General features: G+C 55.6%; 1 protein-coding gene across 5 annotated transcripts; it reads right to left on the reverse strand.

The window, feature by feature from the left end:
- Positions 1 to 339: 339 nt before the first annotated feature.
- Positions 340 to 24,098, reverse strand: OCRL (OCRL inositol polyphosphate-5-phosphatase). Of its 5 annotated transcripts, none has more exons than XM_069015793.1 (24): positions 23,841 to 24,098; positions 23,673 to 23,752; positions 23,125 to 23,204; positions 22,238 to 22,276; positions 21,704 to 21,811; positions 21,548 to 21,631; positions 21,117 to 21,237; positions 20,867 to 21,028; positions 19,882 to 19,983; positions 19,335 to 19,449; positions 17,488 to 17,604; positions 17,162 to 17,349; positions 15,720 to 15,831; positions 14,174 to 14,283; positions 13,103 to 13,238; positions 12,005 to 12,115; positions 11,541 to 11,706; positions 11,108 to 11,343; positions 7,714 to 7,737; positions 5,379 to 5,498; positions 5,050 to 5,134; positions 4,484 to 4,611; positions 3,803 to 3,914; positions 340 to 3,701 (listed from the first exon to the last, which is right to left on the reverse strand). In XM_069015793.1, the coding sequence occupies exons 1-24, from the start codon at positions 23,871 to 23,873 to the stop codon at positions 3,577 to 3,579; spliced, it is 2,694 nt and encodes an 897-aa protein (XP_068871894.1). In that variant the 5' UTR covers positions 23,874 to 24,098; the 3' UTR covers positions 340 to 3,576. The 5 variants fall into 5 exon arrangements, with proteins under 5 accessions (XP_068871894.1, XP_068871893.1, XP_068871896.1 ...); XM_069015792.1 differs by having other exon boundaries at positions 21,704 to 21,814; XM_069015795.1 differs by lacking the exon at positions 21,548 to 21,631 and having other exon boundaries at positions 21,704 to 21,814.
- Positions 24,099 to 24,105: the final 7 nt, after the last annotated feature.

Here is a 24,105-nt window from a genome sequence, read left to right on the forward strand (position 1 = left end):
GAGCCACTGACTGCCACCCGTGGGGCCTGCGAGCCACCGACTGCCACCCGTGGGGCCTGTGAGCCACCAACTGCCACCCTGCACGGCCTGCGAGCCACCAACTGCCACCTGTGGGGCCCTGTGAGCCACTGACTGCCACCCTGCACGGCCTGCGAGCCACCAACTGCCACCTGTGGGGCCCTGTGAGCCACCGACTGCCACCCTGCACGGCCTGCGAGCCACTGACTGCCACCTTGCATGGCCTGTGAGCCACCGACTGCCACCCTGCACGGCCTGCGAGCCACTGACTGCCACCCGTGGGGCCCTGTGAGCCACCGACTGCCACCCGCATCCCTCAATGCCCTGGAAGACCCTGCCACCCTCACCCTGCTTCACGGCCACCCCAGGAGCCACTGCCACACACCTTCACCCCTGCTGGCCACCCCATCAGCCACCGCCAGCCACCCCACAAAGCCCCCAGGAGCCACTGCCAGTGCCCCCATGATGGTCTGTGTGGGTGCACAAGGGTTGCCCACTCACTGCCCAGGCCTGTCCTGGCCCTCATGCCCGGTGTCCCAGCCCCAGCAGCCTCCCAGAGCTGGGACATGGTGCCCCAGCCACAGTCCCTCCCAGATGCCCCCAGCTCCAGCTCTGGGATGCTGGGGGTGGGTTATCATTCCTTCATTGCCAGCCTGCAGTGCTGCTGCTACTGGTTTGAACTGGGAGTGCTCTCCCCCTGCACTTCAAACCACCCCCCAATGCCCGTGGTTTGCCTCCCCAGCTGCAGCAGCAGGCACCTTGCCCAAGAGATTTGGTGAGGTCCCTGCCTGGGCATGGGCAGGACAGGCAGTGGGGGGCCCAGCAGACCAGAGGAGCGACTGCCACGGCCGTGCCAGCAAGGCAGTGATGTCCCACGTCCCCCAGGCATTGCCCAGCCCCAAGTGCTTGGGCTGTGGCCAGGGGCTGCACAGCTGAGCCCTGACCCCAGCCCTCCTGCACCAGCCTGGAAGGAGGAGGCCAGGGAGGACCTCCTGGTTGGGCTGCGGCCAGCATGGAAGGAGGAAAAGCTTCTGAGCCGGGAGACCTAAGGAATCTCTGGCTCTTCCTGGCCTGGCCTGCTGCCCACAGGCAGGTGGGACTGCTGAGCTCGGCCGTGCTCCCTGTGCCCCATGTGCCACGGCAGTGCCAGAGCCCCTGCACTGCAACAGGGAGCTGAGGCAGAGTGGGCAGTGGGCACAGGGCAGTGCTGGGGACAAGGGCAGAGTGGCACAGGGCAGTCTTGTTCCTGTGTGTACAAGCAGGGTCTGTCCCAGCAGGGCAAGGATGAGGCCTGCAGGTCCCAGCCCACTGAGCAGGGATGCCAGGGGCACTGGGAGAGGGCTGCAGCAGTCACAGGAGCCCTGCGGTCCTGGGGGACCTCTGATGCCCCTGGGGGGAACAGGGAGAGCTCACTGCCCACCTAGGGCTGGCAAGGGATGCTCGGTGTGGCTGTGGGACAGCACCAGCTCCTCCAGCCCCACCATCTGGGCACGACCAGCATCCCTCAGTGCCCATGTTCCTGGTGGGCTGATGCATGTGTGAGACCCCCGGAGCTGCACCCCAACAGCCTCCAGGGTCCCCCACGAAGATCCCTGTGCCCTCCCAAGGAGGAGGATGGGCAGGCCTAGGCTTTGTCCCATCCCCAGGGAGCATTAGGCCTTCACTCGCTCCGGCATTTCCGCCGGCAGTGGCAGGAATGTGGCTGCTGCGGGAACAATGCCGGCACCTTGCGCTGGTCCCCTCCGTGACAGCACGGGAGCAGCTGCCCAGGCACAGCCCTGCTCCCAAGGAGCCGGAAGGAAGCAGATGGAGATGACACCGGCCGCCATTTCCTGCAGCAGGACGTGTGGGCTTTCTCCACCACCGCTCCCCTCGCTGGCCCAGCAGCGCCTCGGGCACCACAGGCATCAGTGCCCAGGGCTGCCAAAGCCCTGTGCCACACAGGGCAGCAGCACCCTGCTGCACCCACTGCCCTGGGCAGAGCCAGTGCCATCTCCATCCCGGGGAGATGCCACCACCCACTGCCGGACAGGCCACCGGCGCTGGGCTGACGGTGTCAGCACATCAGGGGTGCACCCAGGAGCTCAGCCAGCAGGAACCAGCGGCATGGGCCCCTCTGCCCCTGTCCCCAGCTGTGCCCAGCACACTGCTGGAGTGGCTGGGGGAGAGCCCAGCCCTCAGCTGCCCCTGGAGCGGGCCTGGAGCTCTGGCCAGGGCTCCATGGTGGTGCAGAGCTGCATAAGGGGGGCCCGGCGCAGCCCCCAGGCCTTGCACAATGGAGGTTTATTTGGAACGAACGGTTTCCCAATAAATTATGTAATTTAAAAATTTTAAGGAAAAGAAAAAGGCAGAAGGGAAGGGAGCCCACGGCAGCTCAGCCTGTGCATGGGGACCGCAGGGCCACACGAGACCCTGGGCTAAGCCCAGGTACCGGCAGGGGCTCTGCGACCGCAGCCCCCTCCCCCTGGCTTTGGCCTCCAGCACCTGAGGCCAAATGGCCCCACAGGCCTCTTAGTGTTTCAGTGGGACAGGCCACTCTTGTACCCTCAGTCACCACTCCCACAGAGGGCTGTTCCCTCAGCCAGCTGTACATCACCCTTGCATTGCAGCCCCCCAGCACAGCCCCCCAGCTGCTCCTCTGGCCCCCAAGGAGCATTTCTGGCTCACTTCACCCCTCCAAACCTGCACCCTCTGCTAGCACCCTGGGGACGAGAGAATGGACTCCATCCAGTGGCACCTAGTCACCCAAGCCTGTCCTACCCCCACACTGTAGGCTGGGCTGGAGGAACAGCAGTCCCATCCTGCTGAAGATGCACAGGAGAGCCTGGGAGGAGAAGAGGGCAGCTCATGGCTCTGCCTGACCCTGGCCACTATGAGCCACCCATGATCCTGTGTCCCTAGAGGAAGCTGGGGCACAGAAGGGACAAGAAATTGAGGGCAGAACGAGGGGTGCAGGGACAGACCCCGTGTGCCAGGGCCCTGTGTCCTGGGAGGGAGGGGAGAGGGGAAAGGCCCTGCTGAAGGGGAGAGGCTGAACGTCCAAACAACCTTCCTGGGTCAGCACGGTCCATAGCACAGTGACGGCATCAGGGCTGGCAGGGCTGTGTGGCAGAAGGTGGCACATGTCCCACAGCAGTCTGGGGTGGTGTATGCACCAGCACATGTACCTGGCACCAGAGGGACGCCGTGTGCCACGGCCTCTGAGAGCACCAGCCATCCCCACCCTTCTCCACAGCAGCTCTTGGGAGATGGGTGTGACACGGAGAGAAGCGTGACTCGGGGAGCTGGTGATACTGCCACGGGACGATGGGCGCTGGCACAGTGCTCGGCTATTGACAGATCCACCTGGCTCCCGCACACAAGCCGGAGGCTCCAGTGGTGGATGGCAGTGCAATGAGCGTGCAGGTCCTCTGCAGTGTGGGGTGTGGCATGGCAGGGAGGGGGAACGCGTCCCTTCCGACTGTAAACACGGCACTTGGAGAGCTTCGAGCCTTTACCCCTCGGAGCTGTGAGAGGCCCGGCTGGAGCGCGGGCCCCGGCTTTGGCACACGGCAGGAGTCATTCTTCGTCCCCGGTGAGCAGGAAGCTGTAGAGGAAGTTGATGGCACGCTGGCGGTCCTGCTGGGTCTGCCTGGCCATCAGGTTGGGCGGAGGGCGCAGGAGGAGGCTGGAGAACAGGGCGGCTGTGGAGGCAGGTAAAATCCATCACTGTGAGGAACGAAGACCTTGGGAGGTGCAGGAAGAGGCTGGGATGGAGCAAGGGCTGCAGAGGAACAACACTCACCGATCATGGTGGCACTGACGTTGTTGTCGTCCGAGTACCTGAGCAGCTCCCGGAGGAAGGACATTAGGTACCGAAACACATTGCGGTGGCAGCTCGGCAGCTGAAGGATCACCTGCCAGGAAATGGTGTCAGGAAGCTCTCCCAGCTCCCATCGCTGCAGCCTGGGCACACGCAGCACTCCGGGCTCCACAGCAACTTACCCACAGCAGCAGCCCAGTGCTGATGGCACTTGTGGGCTGTGGCTCCTGGTGACACTGCTTCAAGGAAAGCTGTATCACCAGGAAAAAGCCCCCACTGCCCTGGGGCTGCTTCCTGCTTGTTTCCAGTCAGATCCCAGCTCTCACCGCCCCAAAACTTCCCCCTCTGCTCAGGGACATGCTTGGCCTGGCCTGCTGCCCCACCAGCTGTTAAGAGCCATCCACAGTCCCCCATGGAAGGACAGGAATTGTAGCTCTGAGCAGGTGCTCAAGCCCTCAGGACCAGGGGAGGCTCAGCCCCTCCCTCAGGCTCCTGTTCCCCAGGTGCTCGGGGTGAGACAGGGCTCACTCGGGGTCTCTTTGGAAGAGCTGCCTACTCTCCCAGAGCCACTGCCAGCCTCTGGGTAGGGAGCAGGAGCCAGGCGGGCCCAGGGTCACGGCACAGCCCGTGGCAGCAGCCCCACATGGCAGCACAGCCCCGCACCTGTCGGCAAAGCCGGCTGCTGTGGGACACATCCAGGCACCGCTGGTACAGCTCATAGCAGATCACAGGCTCCGGCAGAGCCTCCAGGAAGATGAGGAGAGCCTCAGCCACAGAGTGATTACTGCCCGCTGGACCGCTGGGAATCAAGGGTCATGCTGAGCAGAAAGATCCCCTCCCTCCCCAGATGCTCGTCTCCTTGGAGGTCATGCAACTTCCCTGCCTGTCCAACCTCTCCTCCTCCTCTTTCTCCTCCACTGTCTCGCATTTATGAAAAACACTGCTCCATCCACCCTGCACTGCGTTTCCCACCCTCTGGCTGCACAGGAGCCCCCTTCTCCATTAGCCTCTTCTCCAGACCATGCTCCTCAGTATCCCAGCTCCTGCACTTGGCACAGCCCTGCAGAATCTTCCAGAGCCCCCTGGCTGCTTTGGCCAGCACAGATTCAGCTTTCAGAGAGGTTGTGGGGGGAACAAGGGGAGCCCATCCCTGCCAGGTAAAGGTGACAGACAAGTTCTCGTGAGAGTGAACTCTCCCAGCAGAGCTGAGATCCACCACGGAAGGATACGGATTGTCTCAGGAATGCTGGTGTCCAGGCACTCAATGATCTGCTCCAACTCATCCTGCATGCCTGGAGTCTGGAACAGGTCCTCCTGTCAGAAACAGCACAGTGATGGACAACAGGGCGGCTGGATGGACAACAAGCCACCTTCCCCACAAAGGCTGAGGCACATGGTGAATGGAAGGTGAACCCTGGGACACCCAAGCCAGTGCCTTGAGCACAGGGAAAAGCCTTGTCCTGTAAACACCAAACTCGAGCTGATCCCCAGGTGCTTGTGAGGAACCAGGTCACCAGGAGAGTTCCAGTGTGGCAGAGGCCCTCTCCATCCCTCTCACCTGGTGGAGGGCATGCTTGAACAGGTGGTCCACCAAGAGCCAGATCTCCTTTGGCACCTGCAGTGGCACCTCAGTTGCCTCCTCGCTGTCCAGGGAGCCCATCTGCAGGATGGATTTCTCCTGGGGAGAAAGAGCACACAAGGGCTCAGGGAAACCTTAGTCCCTGCTGTCTCAGGCCCTTAGTCCCTGGTAGGGAAAGCTGGGAGAGGGGAAGCAGCAGGACCCTGGGGTGGGTGCTCCAGCCCTGACTCACTTTCACAGCACCAGCCATTGCTCCACAGGCCCTGGCTCCTCTCCCTCCTGCTGCCCCATGGAACAACCTGCCCGGTCTCTCCAACAGCCCCAGCCCCCTCAGCCCCCCGGGAGGGGGCTCTGGCTGCCCACAGTGCCCCGGCCCCATCCCAGCTCCCACCCCACAGTCCTTGTGCTGCCGGAGCTGCCGCGCCGGGGAGCCCAGCCCCGGCCCCGCTCATCCCACGTCTCCCCTGACTCCAGGTGTGCTCCAGCCACGGCTGCTCTCAGGGTTCTGGAACCGTCCTGATTTCTGAAGTTTCTTCCCTGATTTTCCCAAGGAGAGGTCTCGCTGAGCACACACCACCACGGTCACAGCTCCTGCTTACTCATGTGGAGCAGCTGACGAGCTCCATGGCTCAGATGTCTCCATCACACCAAGCTTTAACCGGATCCATGTTCTGGGCTTGATTTTACTCTTACTTCACGATCACTCACATTCCTGTGACCTCCAAGGAGGAAGCCATGCCCAGCACTCCCAAAGCACCCAGGAACCAGCACAAGCAGGAACACAACCCTGCCACCAGCAGAGGAGTCCACAAGCCACACAGCAAGCACTTCACTCCAGCTGAGGTGACAACTGGCAAAGCTGTCCCTGCAGCGCACACAGCCACTGCCAGCAGCTGGGGGCAGCTTCCCCGCTATGCCCCCAGACACCCTGGGTTGACACGAGCCCTGGTGGCATGGGCAGTAGCCCCACTTGCCACACGGCACAGCATAGCTCTGCCCTGCACAGCACTAGGTCTGACCCCACTGGCAGATGAGGAGTCACGGCTGCCTTGCTCAGCCACATGCACTGGGAAGGTCGGGAAGCAGCGTGTCAGGCAGGAGCAATCGAGAATTCCTCTAAGAGGGAAAGGGGGAGAGCTGCAGACCCTCTCCCAGGGCTGTGGACACTCTTCCAGGGCTGAGGCTCTTCCACAGAAACCCCCTGTGCCAGGGCATTGCTGGAGCCAAGTGCTGGAGCAGCCCTTGGCATGGTTGGGAGAGCTGTGGAGACCACCATGCAGGAGATCCCAGGTTCTCAGGGAAGAGAAGGCTCGAAGTGCCCCGGGGCAGAGGAGAAGGAAGGGAGGAGGAGCAGGAGGAGCAGGAGCAGGAGGTGGGTGCGCGTTGGCCGGGCCCCGGGCGCCCTCTCCTGCCGTGTGTGAGGAAGGGAGGCACGGCCACGTCCTTCCCACAGGAATGTGCTCAGAGAAGGATGGCACCACATCCCTCCCTTCTCCTCTGCCAGGAGGAGACTCTGAGCTTCATGCGGTTAAACACGGGAGCTCGATCCCCTCTTACGAGAGGGAACATTCCTTCCCTCTCCTGTTTTACTCTGCTGCTGCGCTGACAGCCCAGGGAGGAACAACTCCCTCGGACCGGGAAACCAGCACAGAACCAGCTCAAACAAGTTACAAATGTCAGAGCCAGCGCAGGGAGAGCAGGAACACCCCCAACATCTCCCACTTGCTCTTCCAAGGACATGCTTTCCTTTCTTGGCTCCAGCACCAAGCACGGGTGCCAAGAGAAGCAGTGATCCTGCTCGGGCATTGTGGCCATCAGAGCCAGCAGCCCCGGCTCCACTGCTCGAGGAGGCACAGAAACATCCACCTCCCGCACAAGGCCCTCCCTCGGCCTCCACAGGGACACAACAAGATGGAAGGAACAAAAGACCTGAGTCTCCTACTCCAGCACTCTTCCCACGGGTCTGAGAGGATGTTGTGAATTCCACCTTATGGTCAGAGCTATCTCTGGTCTGTCAAAGGCTGCCAATCTTTTTGGGAATATCCAGCACTGCTGTCAGGATCAGGAGAGTAATTTTTTTCCCCCAAAGCAAATTTGGTAAGCTTTAACATCTCAGTTGGGCTTGGATCCGGGGTCACTGTGTGCTTCTCTGTGCTCTCATCCAGCCCACAGCTGTGCTAAGAAGCTTTGCTGGCAGTGTCCCCTCTGTGCTCCCCTCCCCTTCCCTCTGCCACAGAAAACAGGGGAAAAGCTCTCATTCTTTACAAACACACCACTGAGAAGCAGACTGCCACACAGCAATTGCTTGTGTTACCTTTTCTAAGAAGCTGTCTTCTTCCTGAGAGCAGCAGGAAAGAGAGGAGAGGAAAAAGTGTGGTTAAGAGGGAGAAAGCACTCTTGGATCAACTCTTCTGATTAAGCAGAAGCCTAATTTGCATTATAAGAACCCACTGAACACCAGGTCCTTCACACATTTGCTGACATGGCCAAAGTTAAACCTGGTGAGAGATTTGCCTGCCAATTAGCAACAATCCCGCTCACATGATGCACAATGTCGTCAGGATTTCTGGAAACCCCTCCAAGGGGCTTGGACAGTGCCGTTCACTGGCCAACAGCCGGGCCATGGGCAGGTGAGACATGTCTGCCAGGAAGAAGTTCCCTGGTCAGAATCACTGTCCCTGTGTTATTTCAGCCATCTTCCCTTGTGACCAGGCCAGAGATAAAACATTCCCTGGGCTAAATCTGTGTTTCTGAGCGTGCGGCAGCTGTGGAGCTCACAGGGCCCCTAAGCAGCTTTGGGTACAGTCAGGGAAATGAGGGTTTGTGCTCAAACCCGGCTGCTGCTGCTGCAGCCTAAGAGCATTAGCACAGTACAGAGAGGAGTGTGCCAAGCCCTCCGGCAGCACAGCCAAGCCCTCAGCATCCCCAAACAGCCATCCCTGTACAGCCAGGGCCGGCTCATGGGGTCTGCAGGAGGGAATGGAAGCAGGCTGTCCATGCTGAGTCTTGGCAGATCAACCTCTCAGGGTGGGAACAGCCCCAGTGCACTCCAGGCCGAGCTGGGAGCAGCTGCAGCTCCCATGGCACAGGGACACCAGGAGGGAGTGGCATCTCAGGTCCCCCCGTGGCCTCTGCAGTGCCTGCTTGCTTTGGGGGCTCCCTGAGCTCTAACAGAGCCACAACAGACCGGCCTCTTCCCAGGAACAGCTTGCTCAGAACAGGAGCTGGCACAGGTTTCTCTCCTGAGGCACAGGGGGAGGCACACGGTCACAGGTTTGGGAGGGCAGACAGCCACCTGCACGTTTTGTAATGAGTGAGTCATCTCCAGCCTCACCCCCCAACCTGAGCCTGGCTGCTCACCTCTCCACAGAATCACAGAATGGTTTGGGATGGGAGGGACCTTAAAGCTCATCTTGTTCCACCCCCTGCCATGGGCAGGGACATCTTGCACTATCCCAGTTTACTTCCAGCCTGGGCAAACTGTGCCAGGGCCTCCCCACCCTCACAGGGAACAATTTCTCCCTAATGTTGAGACTTCAGCACAATCTGCTCCACAAGATTCACCTGTTCCTGACAGGGGTTCTTCGAGAGGCTTTTTAAAACCCACAGCAGGATCTCAAGAAAAAACAGGATGACACTAATACAGAAATCCCAAAGGAGAGGTGCTCCAGTGACAGCAGCCATGTCAGTATCTCTCTCCTGGGAGAACCAGGAGAGCCATTCCCACACAAACTCCCACCTACACTGTGCTACCCTGCACCCACCTACTTCAGCCCCTTAGTGACTGAGTCCCCAGACCTCTCTCCACTGAAAACCGCAGACGAAGTCTAGCCAGGCTGAGGAAAACACTGGATGCAGTGAAGGATGAGCCCTAACACCATGCAAGTGCAGGAGGTTCTTAAGGCACAGACAATGCCAGCCTCACACAGCCTGAGCAGCACCAAAATTCAGGGAACTACACCCAAATGCTCCAGGTTGCAGGGCAGGCAGGACCTGCACCACCACCAGGCACTAAGTGCTCAGCTTGGCCTGGCTCCAAGGATTTCTCAGCTCAATAGGTAAAATCAGAACCAAAAACCTTAAAATATCCCCTGTGTCCATAAGGAGAGCTGTGTCCCTGCTGCAGACACTGGGGCAGGTGCTCTTTGCTGATCGTTTTGCTCCTGTATTTCTAGATGTTTCACTGAATAACAGGAGAAGGAAATCTATAGGTAAAGGAAGGAGAAGAAGCCTCCAAGTACTCTTACAGATCTAACAGTGTGTCTGTGAGAGCAGAGCCAAGAGTCGGGGCCCCAAGTTCCCCTGTATCAAGCAAGAAGTTGGTGCTGAGCCGGAAGAAGCAGGTGGAAAAACAACCAAGGCCAGTGAAATGTTCCAGACCCACTTCTAGAACAAGAGTGACTTTCAACCAAATCCTAAGAAATCTGAGGAGCCTGGACCCTGGATCAGAGTTGCTTGACCTGAGGAGTCACTGTATCTTGCCATCTTGATCCTGCATAGCCTGATTGTGTTACAAAGTCAAAATTCTGGTATAAAACTGACTTTTCTGTATACTGAACTTGTGAGAAAAGTAGATACCTACAAAAAGGATGGGAACTGGAAGAGGCAGGGAGAGGCACCGGACAACTGCTGGAGGAAAGAGAAAATGTGGAAGCAATGGGAGTGGAAGCTGGAAAATCCACAGAGGTGGAAAAGCAGCAGCTTATTGGACAAAAAGCCCTCATGTAAGGGTGAAACTGTGAGATAGGAGAGGAGAGGAAAGGTATCACATGGCAGAGAGACTCAAACAATGAGGCTGAGCTTTCAGGTGGACAGAAGGAAATGACTCTCCTGGCTGAACACGAATGGGGACATGAACTGGCACTCAGGAGCTGCTGCACCTCACTGGAACACAGCCACGTAAGGCAGTAAGGAGAGATGAATGAAACCAGCCTGGAAATCAGAATTACATCCCCAAAATGGGACCTAACCCCAGAAACAGCTATGAGAGTAGCCAAAGGACAAGAGGTGACTAGGGCACAACTGCACCCTCTCTCACACACACGATGAGCTTTGGGAGGAGCAATATTGATGCTGGGGGCTGGCAAAGGCTGGGGGGAGGAACAGATCGCTGCACCACAGAGAGACCTCTCACTGATGAGTTATCTCTCACCCAAGGCTTATCTCTCACTGTGGTTGGTGTGGGAGGAAATGGCCAGAGAGGCCGTGACGCTGCTCATCTGTGAGCTGCGTCCTTCAGCACCCCACACCCACACCACAGACTTCCTTCAGTCCTCCTGCTTCTGCTTGCTCCTTCCCCTGAGCAGTGGGAATGCATCCAGAAGGAAAAGGCTCCCGGGGCACTCATCACGGCAGAAGTAGTCCTGGTACTATGGAGGAGAGGACCTCAATCACATCTCTTATGACACAGTAGTGCCACTCAGCTGAGCTTGCCAGCACCAGTAACACCAACACGAGGTGCTGGGATCACTTTTTTGTCCCATCAAACAATATTTGATGAGCCTACTCAGGAAAAAGGGATAAAGCACAGGCTGTCAAAAGCCATTGGCTGGGGTAGAAGGGAAGAATAAAAGCACCTCAAGCTCTGTGAAGTCGCTCAGCTCAGAGCCAGCACAGCCAACCTGAGCTGCAGGCACTACTCCTGCTTTTGGGAGCAGTCAGAAGGGAATCAGGACTCTCTGGGTTAAAAGAGCTGCTTCAGAACTCACCAGGTCTATGAGTTTGGTGACTGGAACTTCTCGGATCGGTCGCTTCATCCGGCACAAGGCCTCGAGCGAGGTGCCAAAGCAGCTGGGCAGGTAGGTCCCACTGATGGTCAGGAAATAGTCCTTCCCTCGGTCCAAGTGCAGGACAAGAATATCCTCGATTTTATCCTCACCAGAGTTCAGCAGGGTGACTGAGTCCTTGCTGACGTACACGTCCAGGGAGATTTCCGTGCTCTCGTCTGCAACACACCGGAGCTCTCAAGAGCACATGGACACTCTCCAAAAGGGGATGACAAGGACAAACATACAGTGGCAGGGACAAAGACCACGACAGACAAGACACACAGACAAGACTGATGGCAAGAAAGGTAGGACACAGGAAAGACAGGAAGGACTATATGGAGATGGGATGGGGGGTCTACAGCAGTACACTCACCTGGCTCCAGGTAACCTTCACAAGGCTCGGCCCGAAGCCATGGCTTGCAGTAGTGGCTGTCATTGAGCTTTGGGATGAAGGAGAAGTGACAGGTGACCTGCCCGTTATTGGTAATCTGGAACTTCTGTTTCTGCAGCTGACGGAACTTCACGTTCTCAAACTCAAACTGCAGAGCAAAGAGAAATATTAGTGGCCAGGATATGGCACATGGCCAGCCCCCCCCCAGATTTTGCAGTGGCCCCCCATGGCTGGGAGGAGCCCACCCAGTGCAGAAGTCCTCACAGAAGTCCTGCCAAGGAGCCAAGACAACATGTCTTCTCTAACCCAATTCCTGATCATACTATAAAGGATGGAGTTCAATTTCCTATAATCCAGATTATTGAACCAAAGTCTTTGGAAGTAGTTCTGGCACTTTGAAGGCTGCTGTGCTTGGACAGTGACAGTGATTCCAGTTTCATCCTCACCTCTCTCCTGCTCAGCTCCAGTGAAGGAAGAAAGTCATTCTCCATCCTGTCCATTATACGAACAATGTCTTCGAACAGCTTCCGATACTTCTGCTCATCCACAACCTTCACCTGTGGGAGAGAAAAAACACTCAGCAAAGCTTCTGACTGGCTTTCACAGGAACTCTCTTGATCATGAGCAAACCGCAGAAGTGACATTCCTCATGATTCTCCAGAGGAAAGGAGAAAGGCTTTTCTTTAAACAGACTCAGCATATTCTACTCAGCCCAGGTGAGGCACACATGGAGTGCTGTATCCAGATCTGAGCTCCCCAGTACAGGAGAGACATGGAGCTCCTGGAGCAGGGCCAGCAAAAGCTACAGAGATGCTGAAGGGCCTGGAGCATCTCCCTTACAAGGAAAGGCTGAGGGAGCTGAGGCTGAGTTCACCCTCAAGAGGAGACACAGCTGAGAGGGGCCCTCAGCCCTGTCTGTCCCTGTCTGCAGGGAGGGCTCTGAGCAGGGCCCAGGCTCTGCTCTGTGGGGCCCAGCAATGGCACAAGAGGAACAGGCAGGAACTGATCCCAAGAAGTTCCACCTGAACATGAGGAAGAACTTCTTCACTGTCCAGAACTGCTCGGACACAATCCCATGCCATGTGCTCTGGGATGGCCCTGCTGGAGCAGGGAGGTGGGACCAGACAACCCACAGTGGTCCCTTCCAACCTGACCCATTCTGTGAGACCTGAGCCACCCAGGGAGCAGGAGGTAGCAAAAATGGACATGGAGTGTCCCCATTTGCTGCACCAGAAAACCCAAATTTGCTGCCACTCTCCACTGAAGACGTTCAGGTGTGAACCAGATGACACATCCCATGCAGCACAGGTACTGCCAGGCCCAGGCTGCTGCTGTGTCTTCCTGTGGAGGAGGGAACAGTGGGACTCACCCATTCCAGTGCTGCCAGATGCAGCACCCCCACAGCAGGTAGGCCCCAGCTGGGCTCATCTGTGCTCTTGCACCAGCCTTAGCAGAGGTGCCCTGACTCCATCACTGCCTCCCAAAGCAATGCCTGGAATGCCGGGCAGTGCTGGGATGCTGCCCCAAGGTACACACAAACCTACCCCGATGCGGAAAAGGGCACTGACGGGCTTGTGGTCACTGGTCTTGAGGTCCATGTGACTGCAGTACCGGAGCTGATTGATGTTCCCGCCTCTCCAAAGGATCCGATCACACCATGCTGGCACACGACACTTCCCACTACAAAGAAAAACAGGTTACCAGGGGAATCCAACAATCCTATCAAGCCATCCAAGCTGTTCCTCTTCCCAACAAGGCAGTTCCCTCCACCCACATCACCACAGCAGTGATGGGATGAACTCCTATCACTTACCCCAACTTGAATTCTGTTATTTCTTCTGCTCTCCTCCCCTTTCCCAATACAGCAGATAAAATTCCCATCCTTTCCAGCACCAGGAAACAAAGTAACCCTCAGTCAAGCCCTTTTCCACAGCCTGAACCCATGTGTGCTGTGACCCAAGTACATGACTTTCTTTTGCTGCCAGACCTTTCTGCCCACAATCCAACCCACGCATACTGTTTCCACTACGGAAACTCTACTCAGTGATTACTATCACGTTATGAAGCCTGAATCCTGGGTTATCCTTCTTCAGATTAACTACTGTGCTGATTCATAAACACAGCAGAGTCAAATTCAATCACCACATGGTTTGAAAGTCCTTCTTGGAAGTTTCTCCCTTTGCAGCAGCCCCTGCAGCGGATGCAGCCATGTCTGTGGGAGGCACCAAGTGGGAACCACAGCTGCTATCGCAGTGCAGCCACCCTGTGGGTGTGCAAGTCAGGGGACAGGGTGACTCAGAGAGCCTGTTTCCTTAGCTCTTCAATTCCTTTTTTATACTCTTTGCCTGTCCCTGGCAATAGAAAAAGTCTCCAGTGCAGGGTCACCTGAGCTCACACTTCACCTGCCTTCATCCAGCAGGATCAGCAGCAACAGAGGTTTAAGGGATGTCCCTGGTCAACGTACACAGGGGCTGCTTATGGCAGAAAGCGGGAAAGAAAGGAAGGCCAAACATAACACTGACAGGGATTCACAGCTCTAGAAAGCAGAAAATCAAGTTTTGTGAGAAAACACGTTTTATGTCATAGGTAAATACACCCAGTGGCAGCCAATGTACCTGGAGTCCCAGCGATCTGTTTTAGAGTCATATTTATAGGTGGGGATGAATTTAATTTCTCCCTCCATGAAATCTGCAAATGCTTTCTTCTGAGTGCGCTGAATATTCAGCTAAAGCAGAAAAAGAAAGCTTTAAAAAGAAAAAAAACCCAAACCAAACCCAATTAACCCTCCCCTGCCACAGCAGTGTCAGAGAGCAATCTACAGGCAGAGCAACGACAGCCTGTGGCCATTCTGTGGGATTCACAGACACCCCCAAACTGCCTCTCACACCTCACAGCTTAAACAGCGGTAAAAATGGAATGTTTTCCAAACAGACCGAGTACAAATGGGTACTGCTCACCAGACCATGCAGGCAGCATCAAATAAGAGTTAAAGGAAATATTAATTACTAAATGCCTTCATCAGTTTTCAGGATTAAGATTGCCGTCACTAATCTTTCCCCACCAGTCATTTTAGCAAGAGCCTCCAGCACTGCACTCGCCTGACAACCTGACACCACCCTCCTTTGTTCCTTCCCCCTTCTGAAAAATCTCCTGGATGTTTTCCTCACTAAGACCTGAGCTACAGCTGCTTCCTGCATGAAGCTCTTGCAGTAGAGCAAAAATGAGCTACAGAGGACAATCAATCAAATTTCCTGTGAAACTGTGTCAGAGGTGATATTGCACCACTGTTGCTCATGTTTATGTTTCCCGGGTGCAACCCTTCACCCAAAAGGCACCTGCTGCCAGTTTCCGTGTGCTGCAGGGAAGCGCCGAGCAGGGAAGGTGACAGCACAGAATTCAGGTCAAACTGGCTGAGCAGATTTGGGCTCCAAATCAATACCTCTTCCACAACACTGATCACAGCAGCTTTTGTTGCTGTTACAAATGCCTGTGTTCAGCTTGTAGTTTGTACTTAAGAGAGAATTCCTGCACTGAGACACAGACACACAGTGACTGCCTGAGTCACCCAGCTACCCCAGCATGGATCCCCTTTGTTTAGGGGGCTGTTGCAACCAGCACACCCTGCTGGGGTCCAGTGTCTGTGTTTATGTCCACACCCTTATTGCAGTGTGTCACTGAATTATGTAGGTTGGAAAAGCCCTCCAAAACCATTGAGCCCAATTGTTCCCCCAGCACTGTCAAGGCCACAACTAACCTATGTCCCCAAGTGCCACATCTGTGTGTCTGTTAAATCCCTCCAGGAACGGGGACATCACTGCCCTGGGCAGTCTGTGCCATACCTGGACAGCAGTTTCCATAAAAAAAAATTCCCTAATATCCAACCTGAACCTTTCCCAGCATAACCTTAGACTGTTTCCTCTTGTCCTGCCAGTTGTTACCTGGGAGAAGAGACCAACCCCCACCTGGCTGCACCCTCCTCTCAGGGAGTTGTAGAGAGAGAGAACATCCCCCTGAGCCTTCTTTTCTCCAGGCTGAGCCCCCCAGCTGCTCCTCGTCAGATTTGTGCTCCAGCCCCTTCCACAGCTCCATGTCTGCCAGTTCCTCCCAAGCAGACCAAGGTGACCTCCCAGGGATGGGGCAAATGTGAGCGAATTCACTGACCTGGTCATACGTCAGCAGCTTCTGAAGCTCGTTCTTGCTGATGAGATTCTTCACTTCACTGGCATCTGGCAGACACAGCCTGTAGTTCAGGTCTCCCAGCCAGATAACAACACTGCAAACAAAGATACACATACAATCAAAATGGTCTGGTTTGGAAACGAGCTTAAAGCTCATCTTGTTCCAGCCCCCTGCCATGGGAAGGGACAACTTCCACTGTCCCAGGTTGCTCCAAGCCCTGTCCAACCTGGTCTTGGACAATTCCAGGGATGGGGCAGCCACAGCTTCTCTAGGCACCCTGTGCCAGGGCCTCCCACCCTCACAGGGAAGAACGCTGGGAGCAGACCAGCAGTTAACAGCTCCCTTTTGTAAACCACATTAAGGCTGAGACATGTGGAAGACACAAAGGAGACATTAAAGATTGAGCCCAACAGGAGAAGTTTCTAGTGACAGCAGATCCTACAGGACTAAGTCCATCTCCTTTGGAATTCCCCAAAGACTGAAGGCTTAGTTAAGTAGGAGGTAACGCATTTGTCTCAGCATGAAACAAGCCAGAGAACAGCACTGACTCTCCAATGAAGCAACACCACACAAAATCCAGGTGGTATTGAGGCTCTTCTCATGTTAAGAGAGCAACGGTGGAGCTCATTAAGCAGAGCCAGCCTGTCAGCCAGTGGGACAGGTGAGGCACCTGTATCTGCAGGGTTACCCCTCATGTGACACCCTGTTTCTACCTGTTGTTTTTTCACTGCCTTTCCTTCAGCCAGAGCAGGCCACTGCTGCACCACCTGCTGAGCCAAGACCGGCTGATGCAGAATTAGCAGGAACAGATTTAGATTCCTGGAGTTTACAACCTCCTGGGCATTGTTTCCCATCTCAGCCATCAGCCACACCTCACCAGCACCTGCTCCCACCCTGCTCCTCTCCAGGGTTCCAAACAGGCCTACAGCCTTCTTGTTATCAGCAGCTAAAGAAACACTCATGAGACTCACTCTTTACTCCATAAAAGTTTCATTTAAAGATTAAAATTTAAACCCCTCACTAGTACCAAAGCTCTTCCTGTTTATAGCCAAACCTCAACATTTCCATTAGTGGATTATCAAGGATAATCTAATATTTGAAGTTTTTTTCTGTACTAATCCACTCTACATTTTTAAATGGTTTAAGTATTAGTTACAGAAGTACCAACCATTTGTATTCTGCTTAGGCCTGCTGAAAAGGAAGTTACACACAAATGCAAAGAGAGGGATGTTGGGGACAAGGGTGCACAAGGCACCGCAGCAAGGAGGTGACCAGTTTGTCTGCAGGAACTGCAGCACACCACAGCCCTTGGGACTTCAAATTATTTCACCAAGCCAGAAAACTTATCTGCATGAAACCTCCTGTTGCTGCAATTCTGACTTGACTTGGGTTGCTCGACACCACTTCACAAGGGTACAACTCACTCGTGCTTCATGATGTTGAGCTCAGACAGGCTGTCACTGGGGATCATGAAGCTCATCCGGGCACAGATGTCCTTGTAGTCCTGGTTTCGGCGCTCAAAGTCCTCCACATGGGCAGCCAGGTGGGAGTTGACGACACAGAAGGTGGTGTTGTAGAACATGAACCTGATGGCCACACCACCCTTGTTGCCCTGGGGACAGGAGGGACCAGTGGGGCTGGAGCAGGTGAGGCACGGGGAGGGGACTGGGATGGCACAGGTGAACCAAACCAGACTGTGCCACTTCTTGCATGGCTACAGGGAAGCAACAAGCTGGCTTCAGTGACTCACCATCTTTCCCATGACTCCTGTGCCCACAGACTCTGTCACAACCTCTCTGATATTGCTCAGATGATCCTTCTTAGCAAATATGAGCAACATCATCCCAACCAGGCGGACCATTTGCACCTGCAGAAATAAACGGGATCCGGAGTTCCCAGAGAGGCCGGGGGAATGCAGTTCTGATCTGCTCTGCTCTCCCTGTTCCTCATGTTCTGTACTCAATCCCTAATTGCAACAACAGAACCCAAAGGGTCTCCTGTCCACAGCAGGGCTCTTGGGGTCCATCTGTCACCCCCCAGGAGCTGTAAGCAGTGCTGAGCTCACTGCAGTCCCACACAACAGGGTGGGCAAAGAAGAACTGAACAAACGCGCAGCAGGTTTGTGCCTCAGGTCTCACCCTTGCTGTGCTCTAATCAGCACAAGCAGGGAAGCCCCCGAGTGCTCCAGCCAGGCCCAGAGCTGGGGCTGTCCGGAGGCTGCAGGTGCAGTGGGAGTCAGAGCTCACCTTGGCTTACTCTGGACTCCAGTGCAGAGGGGAATGGACAGAGATGTTCTTATTTCCCTGAGGCAGACGTGCCTGATGCACGGGGTAACAAAAGGCATCTCTGAGCTACACAGGCTGACTCATTTACAGGAAACACTCGTTCCCTAAAGCCAGGGCCTCTCTGGATCTGAGCAGTGACCCTCTCCTGCAGAGCTCAGCCCACAGGGGTTAACACCGTGCTCATGTGCCCTGTCCCAGTGGGGATCTCAGGTCTGCTGCTGATGTGCTAAGCCAACACTGCCCAGTCTGTGACCTTCCTGCACCTCCAGAACAGCGGTATCACCACTCTGAAACAGAGACCAGGCCTCACCTGCTTGAGCACAGTCTGCATGCTCACCTCTATGCACAGAAACCTTCACATGTGTTGGGATTAAGTCTATGTGTGAGGAAAGAAGCTGAGAGCAGGGAATTCAGCTGCGAAGGCCCAGCACCGAGTCTGCTCTGCAGGAGCAGAATTTGCAAGTGACCACAAGCCTTATCTACAGCTTCAGCCACTTCCCCCTCCTTCAGCCATATCCTATGCTCTCCCTTTCACCAAGGTGGGAGAAATTCACCCAAAACTCAAGTGAAGCAAAGGGAGGGGAGTGAGCAGGAGCCTCTCTGCAGTTCAGGCCATGACTCCTGGTTCCCCTTGATAGGTCTCAGTTCAGCAAGATGCTCTCTTCCCTGCTCCATTCCCTGTAACACCTGCCCCTGAGCTTAGCTCAGAGCAAGCAGGATGGGCTGTGACAGCAAACACATGGGCTAAGGAGGAAGGGGAAACCCATTCATGTATTCAGGACTCGTCCCCACAGCAGAAAGGTTTGTCACAGCAGAGATAAAACCAATGTCTTGCTCTAAACCAGCCAGAACAAAGTCCTGCTGCCACAGTTGAAGCAATTCTGACCCAAGGCAGCAGCATCTGGAAGATTTCACTTCATAAATCATCCTATTCCTTCAGGGAAAAGCTGTTCATTTAGTTTACCAGCTCAGGACACACCTGGCTTCTATACTACAGGATGAGAAGGTAATACAGGTAGAGAATTTGAACCTGATGCTTCCCTGGCACCTAGCTCCTATTTGATAAAGGTATTGTGATCCCCACTTTTACAAATTTCTATTTCAAAGCACAGTATTTCCCTACAACTGTGGTACAGAAACAGACTCTCCAGATTTAACTTGGCACATTTGACACATGCCCAGGCATGCACATGGCCCAGTATCACCCTCGGTTTGCTCCTTGGACAGGTGAGGAAAGGGGAAGCCCTTTTCCTTTTTCCTTCCCATCACGCCAGCTCCATGAGAAGACCCCATGCCACTGAGCAGAACTCACTTTCTTGTATTTGGCCTTAGGGTGCAGGGCCCTCTCCACAGCAGACAGCCACTCCTGCTCCTTCATGGAATCAAAGTAGAAAAAAGCCTCTGTGCTGAGGTCCAGCTCCTGAAACCTGGAAACCCAAGAGCTTAGCACCGCCAGCCCTCCTGCACATACCCCTCTTCCTACAAGAATGTGAAACCTCCAGCAACAGCCCTTGGAGGAACAGCTCCTTATGGCCACTTGCTAAATGAAGCAGTAGAATTCCCCCACAGTGCCTCTGAGATCCTACCCCAAACCCCCCAGCAACCCTCTCCCTGAGAAACATTACTTTAGGCAGAGGACAACGAGCGAGCTCTGTGGATGCCCCCAGGAAAATCTATTCTGTCATGCCAGCTTTGTTCAACCTGATCCTCTGCTTCATCTGATGGCTTTTTGCCCTCAGACAGCCCCTGTGAGACACAGCTCAGCTCTGTGCAGCCTGTGAGAGCACAACAGGAACCTGAACCAAACCCAGCCCTCCTGGATCCCAGCAGGAGCAACAAGGATCCCCCCAGCTGCTCACCCGATGCAGTAGAAGTCCGGAGGCTCCACATCGCACACCAGCCATGGATTCAAGAAGCTGTCAGGAGACTGCCCATTCACATTCCATGTTCCCACAAAGAACCTACAACACAAAAGCAGCTGAGCTGTTAGAAAACACAATGAAAACCACAGCAGCACAGCAGTGTTCCGGCTGGAAGCACACACTGTGAGCTGTCCCTGCACAGGGCCATGCCAGCCATGGAGGAACTGAAATTCACAGAATCGTTGAGGCTGGAAAAGATCTCCAGATCATCGAGTCCAACCTGTGTCCGATGCCCACCCTGTCACCCAGCCCAGAGCACTGAGTGCCACGTCCAGGCGTTCCTTGGGCATCTCCAGGGATGGGGCCTCCACCATCTCCCTGAGCAGCCCCTTCCAGTGCCTGACCACCCTTTCCATGGTAGTGTCTCCTGGTGTCTAACCTGAATCTTCCTTGGTGCAGTTTGGGGCCATTTCCTATTGTACTCTCCCTTGTTCCCTGGGAGCAGAGCCTCTGACCCCCCCCCGGCTCCACCCTCCCCTCAGGGAGTTGGGGAAAGCCAGAAGGTCCCCCCTGAACCTCCTTTTCTCCAGGCTGAGCCTCCCCTGCTCCCTCAGCTGCTCCTCAAGAGTTCTCCCAGTCTTGGCTCACTCCCAGCGACACTCCTCTCGGAGTAAGACATTCCACCAGCAAACATCTGGCTCTTTTACCAGCACAAGGGGCAACACCGCGACACTATGGTGGGACATCTGTCTTCACCCTCTCTGCCCACCTGCTCCAGCCTCACCGAGGCTCAGGAGATCTGACACACACACAGAGAAGGCAAAAGGAGCAGCTGCCCCATGGACACTTGGTGACTTTTGGGCTGTACCATCCTCACTGGCCACCTGAGCTGCAACCCATCAGCAGCTGCCAGGGCCAATCCTGGGTGAGATCCGAGCTCACAGGAGAGATCCTGCAGCTGTTCTTCCCTCCCAGGTCTCACCTGAAGTTGTGCAAGTTGATGTAGGCCTTCTCCCTCTTGGCCAGCACATGTTTGATGAGCCCCTCTCTCTGTCCCGACTGCGTGCTGGGCAAAAACATCTTACGCATCGTGTTGGTTACCTTGGGCTGGTCTCTGGATGTACCTTCTCTCTCTCGGTGAGATCTAGGAAGGAGGTGAGAGCAGCACTAGAACTAGTTCTGCTGTCTAGGAAGAAAAGTAAAAAAGGGAACAGATCCCTCGCCTTACTTACTGCTTATTCTGAGGGACAGGAGGAGGCGGGGGCTCCCGCCGAGATCCCGTTTGGTGGTTTTGCATGTTCCTTTTCTCTTCTAGGCTCAGAGTGTTGAAGTCATCCTCAAACCCCAGAGCTCCTGAAATGAAAAATCCAAGAAAAACACCCTCAGATACAATCCAAAAAACCTCAGATCAAGAAGGAAAAAAATGTAATTCCACAGAAAGCAAAAAACCAAATGATAGTAGGAATGTATCAACTGTGTGACCCTGGAAATGGGAGAAAGGGGCACTAACCACAAGTCAAGGCAGGAAGGAGCTTAACATGCACAAACCAAGGGTGAAAATAGCACTCTGGAAGTAATTAACAGACAAGGGAGCAGGGCCAGACTCAGCTCCCACCCTGGGCACCCCAGCACTGCACAGGCCCCAGAGCAAAGCCAACTGTACCTGGAGATAGACCTGTGAGGCTCTTCTCCACCTGATGCCAGATGGCTGAGTCCTTAGGTTCAGGAAGAGATGCTTTCAGCTGGGCTGGAAAAAAGCCCATCCCTGTCAGAAACTGCTGGCAGAGGATTTCACATGCACAGGTGCAAGTCTGCTCACCTTCCTGAATGCTCTGCACTTCCGACAGGAATCCCAAGCAGCGCTCCTCGTCAGGGATCTCGAAGAGCCGCTCCGGCGTCTCGTCACCCTGTATCCGGACCTTGCAGCCTGCTTCAAACACACTCACTGAGTCAGCCCAGGCTGGCTCACAGACAGCTTCCAGGTGCTGTTTGTGATGGAAACCTGCATCTAAGTTACTCTCCCTGCGTTTCTGAGGTCCCCCCACCCTGCTTGGGGTATCCCTAGCATGTTCTCCTGGCTTTAGGAATCCTTCTCCCTACTGCAATCTCGAAGAGAAGAGCTCTAAAAGCAGGAAGAAAAATTGCAAACATTTCAATAATTTGCATTTCAAACCTTGTCTGTCATGACAACCGAGTGTCTGACAGAGCCAGATGACAACATCAGAGGGAAAACAATCCCTGTTTGAGCAGAGGACAAACACAGAGCCTGGGGGAAGACTGGAAGGCAAGACAAGCACCCGTGGCTGTTCCCTGACAGGACCTTTAGCCACACCACTGCCCTTATAAAACTTACTGTTTGTAGCTATATCAATCAGCAGAGTTTCTTCTGCCTCTAGAAAAGAGAAAAACAGGATCAGTAGAGCTCACACTGGATGCTGCAGTAATTGAGGACTCATATAATTACACTGCCTGCTACCAGCCATAAGAGTCCTGACAGAGGAACAAAGAGCTCTAATTTACACCCGTATGTTCCTAACAGTTCTGGAAGAGAGAAGCTGGACAGGCACCTCCCAACAAGTGTCCCAGGGAGGTTCCCACCACACAGTTCTCATACATCTGGACGGTTCTTCCCCACCAGTGCAGCTACTTTGGGAAAGACCAACTTGACAAGGAACTTCAGAGCTTCTCTACAGAGCAAGACCAGGGGCAGAACATCGCCAAACTGCACACAAGGGAATCAGCAAATCCAGGAAAAGGTGCTTTTACTCCTGACAAGGATTTGCCCCAAGGCCACTTGCTGCTATTTAAGTCCTTCCAAGACAAGGACTAAAGTCTTTTCTCATCCAACATGCAGCTGTTGGGAACTGAGAGCTTGCTAGACCTCATGGAAGTTTAGATGTAAACATGCAGGAATCAGGCAACAGCTCCCAACTCCTGGCACAGCAGGGAAGCCCAAGAGACAGACACCAAATTCCAGACCCGGAAACCAGGTTCTGCATGTGTTGGCTCTGTGTGATGCCAAGCCCACCACGCATTGGAGCCAGCCAAGTTCCTCACAACTGCATGCTGATGTGGGCTGACAACCTGCTTGGATGAGGAACAAGGGGATTCCATAAAATGTGAGCTGCTGTTTCACAGGGAAAGCCACTGGCTCAGGAGGCAGTTCAGGAAACACCACTAAATTTGGGGTTTGTGGATGAACAGCAGGGGATTCTCAGCCTTTCCCCCAGCAGTCAGTACCTTGCACACATTTAAAGCGGCTATTGATGGGAATATAATCCGGATCAGAGTTTTCTTTCTCCTGGGAGCGAATAACGACCCTGCAGACAGAAGGAAGGCTTGTAAAGACCCGGCAGCAACGCCCTGTTCACACACACACAAACGGGAGCTGTGTGTACAGAGACACAATATTTGATTTCTATCGCTAAGCTTCTGGGGCAGGAGGAGGAAAAAGGCAACGAAGCTGAGACCGTGCAGGGCGCGGACACCCGGGGGGAGAAGTAAGAGCTGCGGCACTCTCCCCGCCACGGGGCAGGTCAGGTCCAACAGCGGGGCCGCAGCGGGTCCGGCTGCCGCAGGAGCATCGGGGAGCGGGGAAGGCAGCCCCGGAGCGCCGGTCCGGCAGCTCCCCGCCCGCAGGGCACGGCACGCAGGGCTCCCGAGAGTCACGACGGCTGCGGCAGCTCAGCGGAGAACCGAGCCGGGCCCGGGCACGGCGCGTCCCGCCCCGAGTCCCGCCGCGGCGGGGCCAACCGAGGCGAGCCGGGCCCCGCCAGGCTCGCACTCACCCGTAGCGGCCGGCCCGCCGCTCCAGGCCGAGCACACAGGGCTCCCGCCGCCCAGCCCGCACCTCCGCGCCGGCAACGCTCTGCGCCGCAGTTAAGGAAAGCTCCGCTCCCCGGCCCGGCCCGCCCCGCCGCCCCCACCCGCCCGGCCCCGCCGCGCCCGGTGGATACGAGCAGGCCGCAGCCCGCGGCGCGCGCCTCCATGGCGGCGCTCGGTCTCCCGGCGACTCCGCGCTGGTCACGGGCGCGGAGCAGAGCGGCACTCACCGCCGCCGCCGCGCCCCCTGCTGGCGGGAGGACCCCGCCGCCCGCGCCCGCGCCGTGCACCGATGGCGCGGCAGGAACTGGGAGGGCACCGAGAGCGGGGGGGATTTGTGGGCCTGCCGGGCGCCCCCGGATGTCCCACAGCTCGCTTCCCACCACGCGGCGGGAAAGG

This window comes from Aphelocoma coerulescens, chromosome 4A (assembly GCF_041296385.1).
Source record: "Aphelocoma coerulescens isolate FSJ_1873_10779 chromosome 4A, UR_Acoe_1.0, whole genome shotgun sequence".
Classification (NCBI taxonomy): Eukaryota; Metazoa; Chordata; class Aves; order Passeriformes; family Corvidae; genus Aphelocoma; species Aphelocoma coerulescens.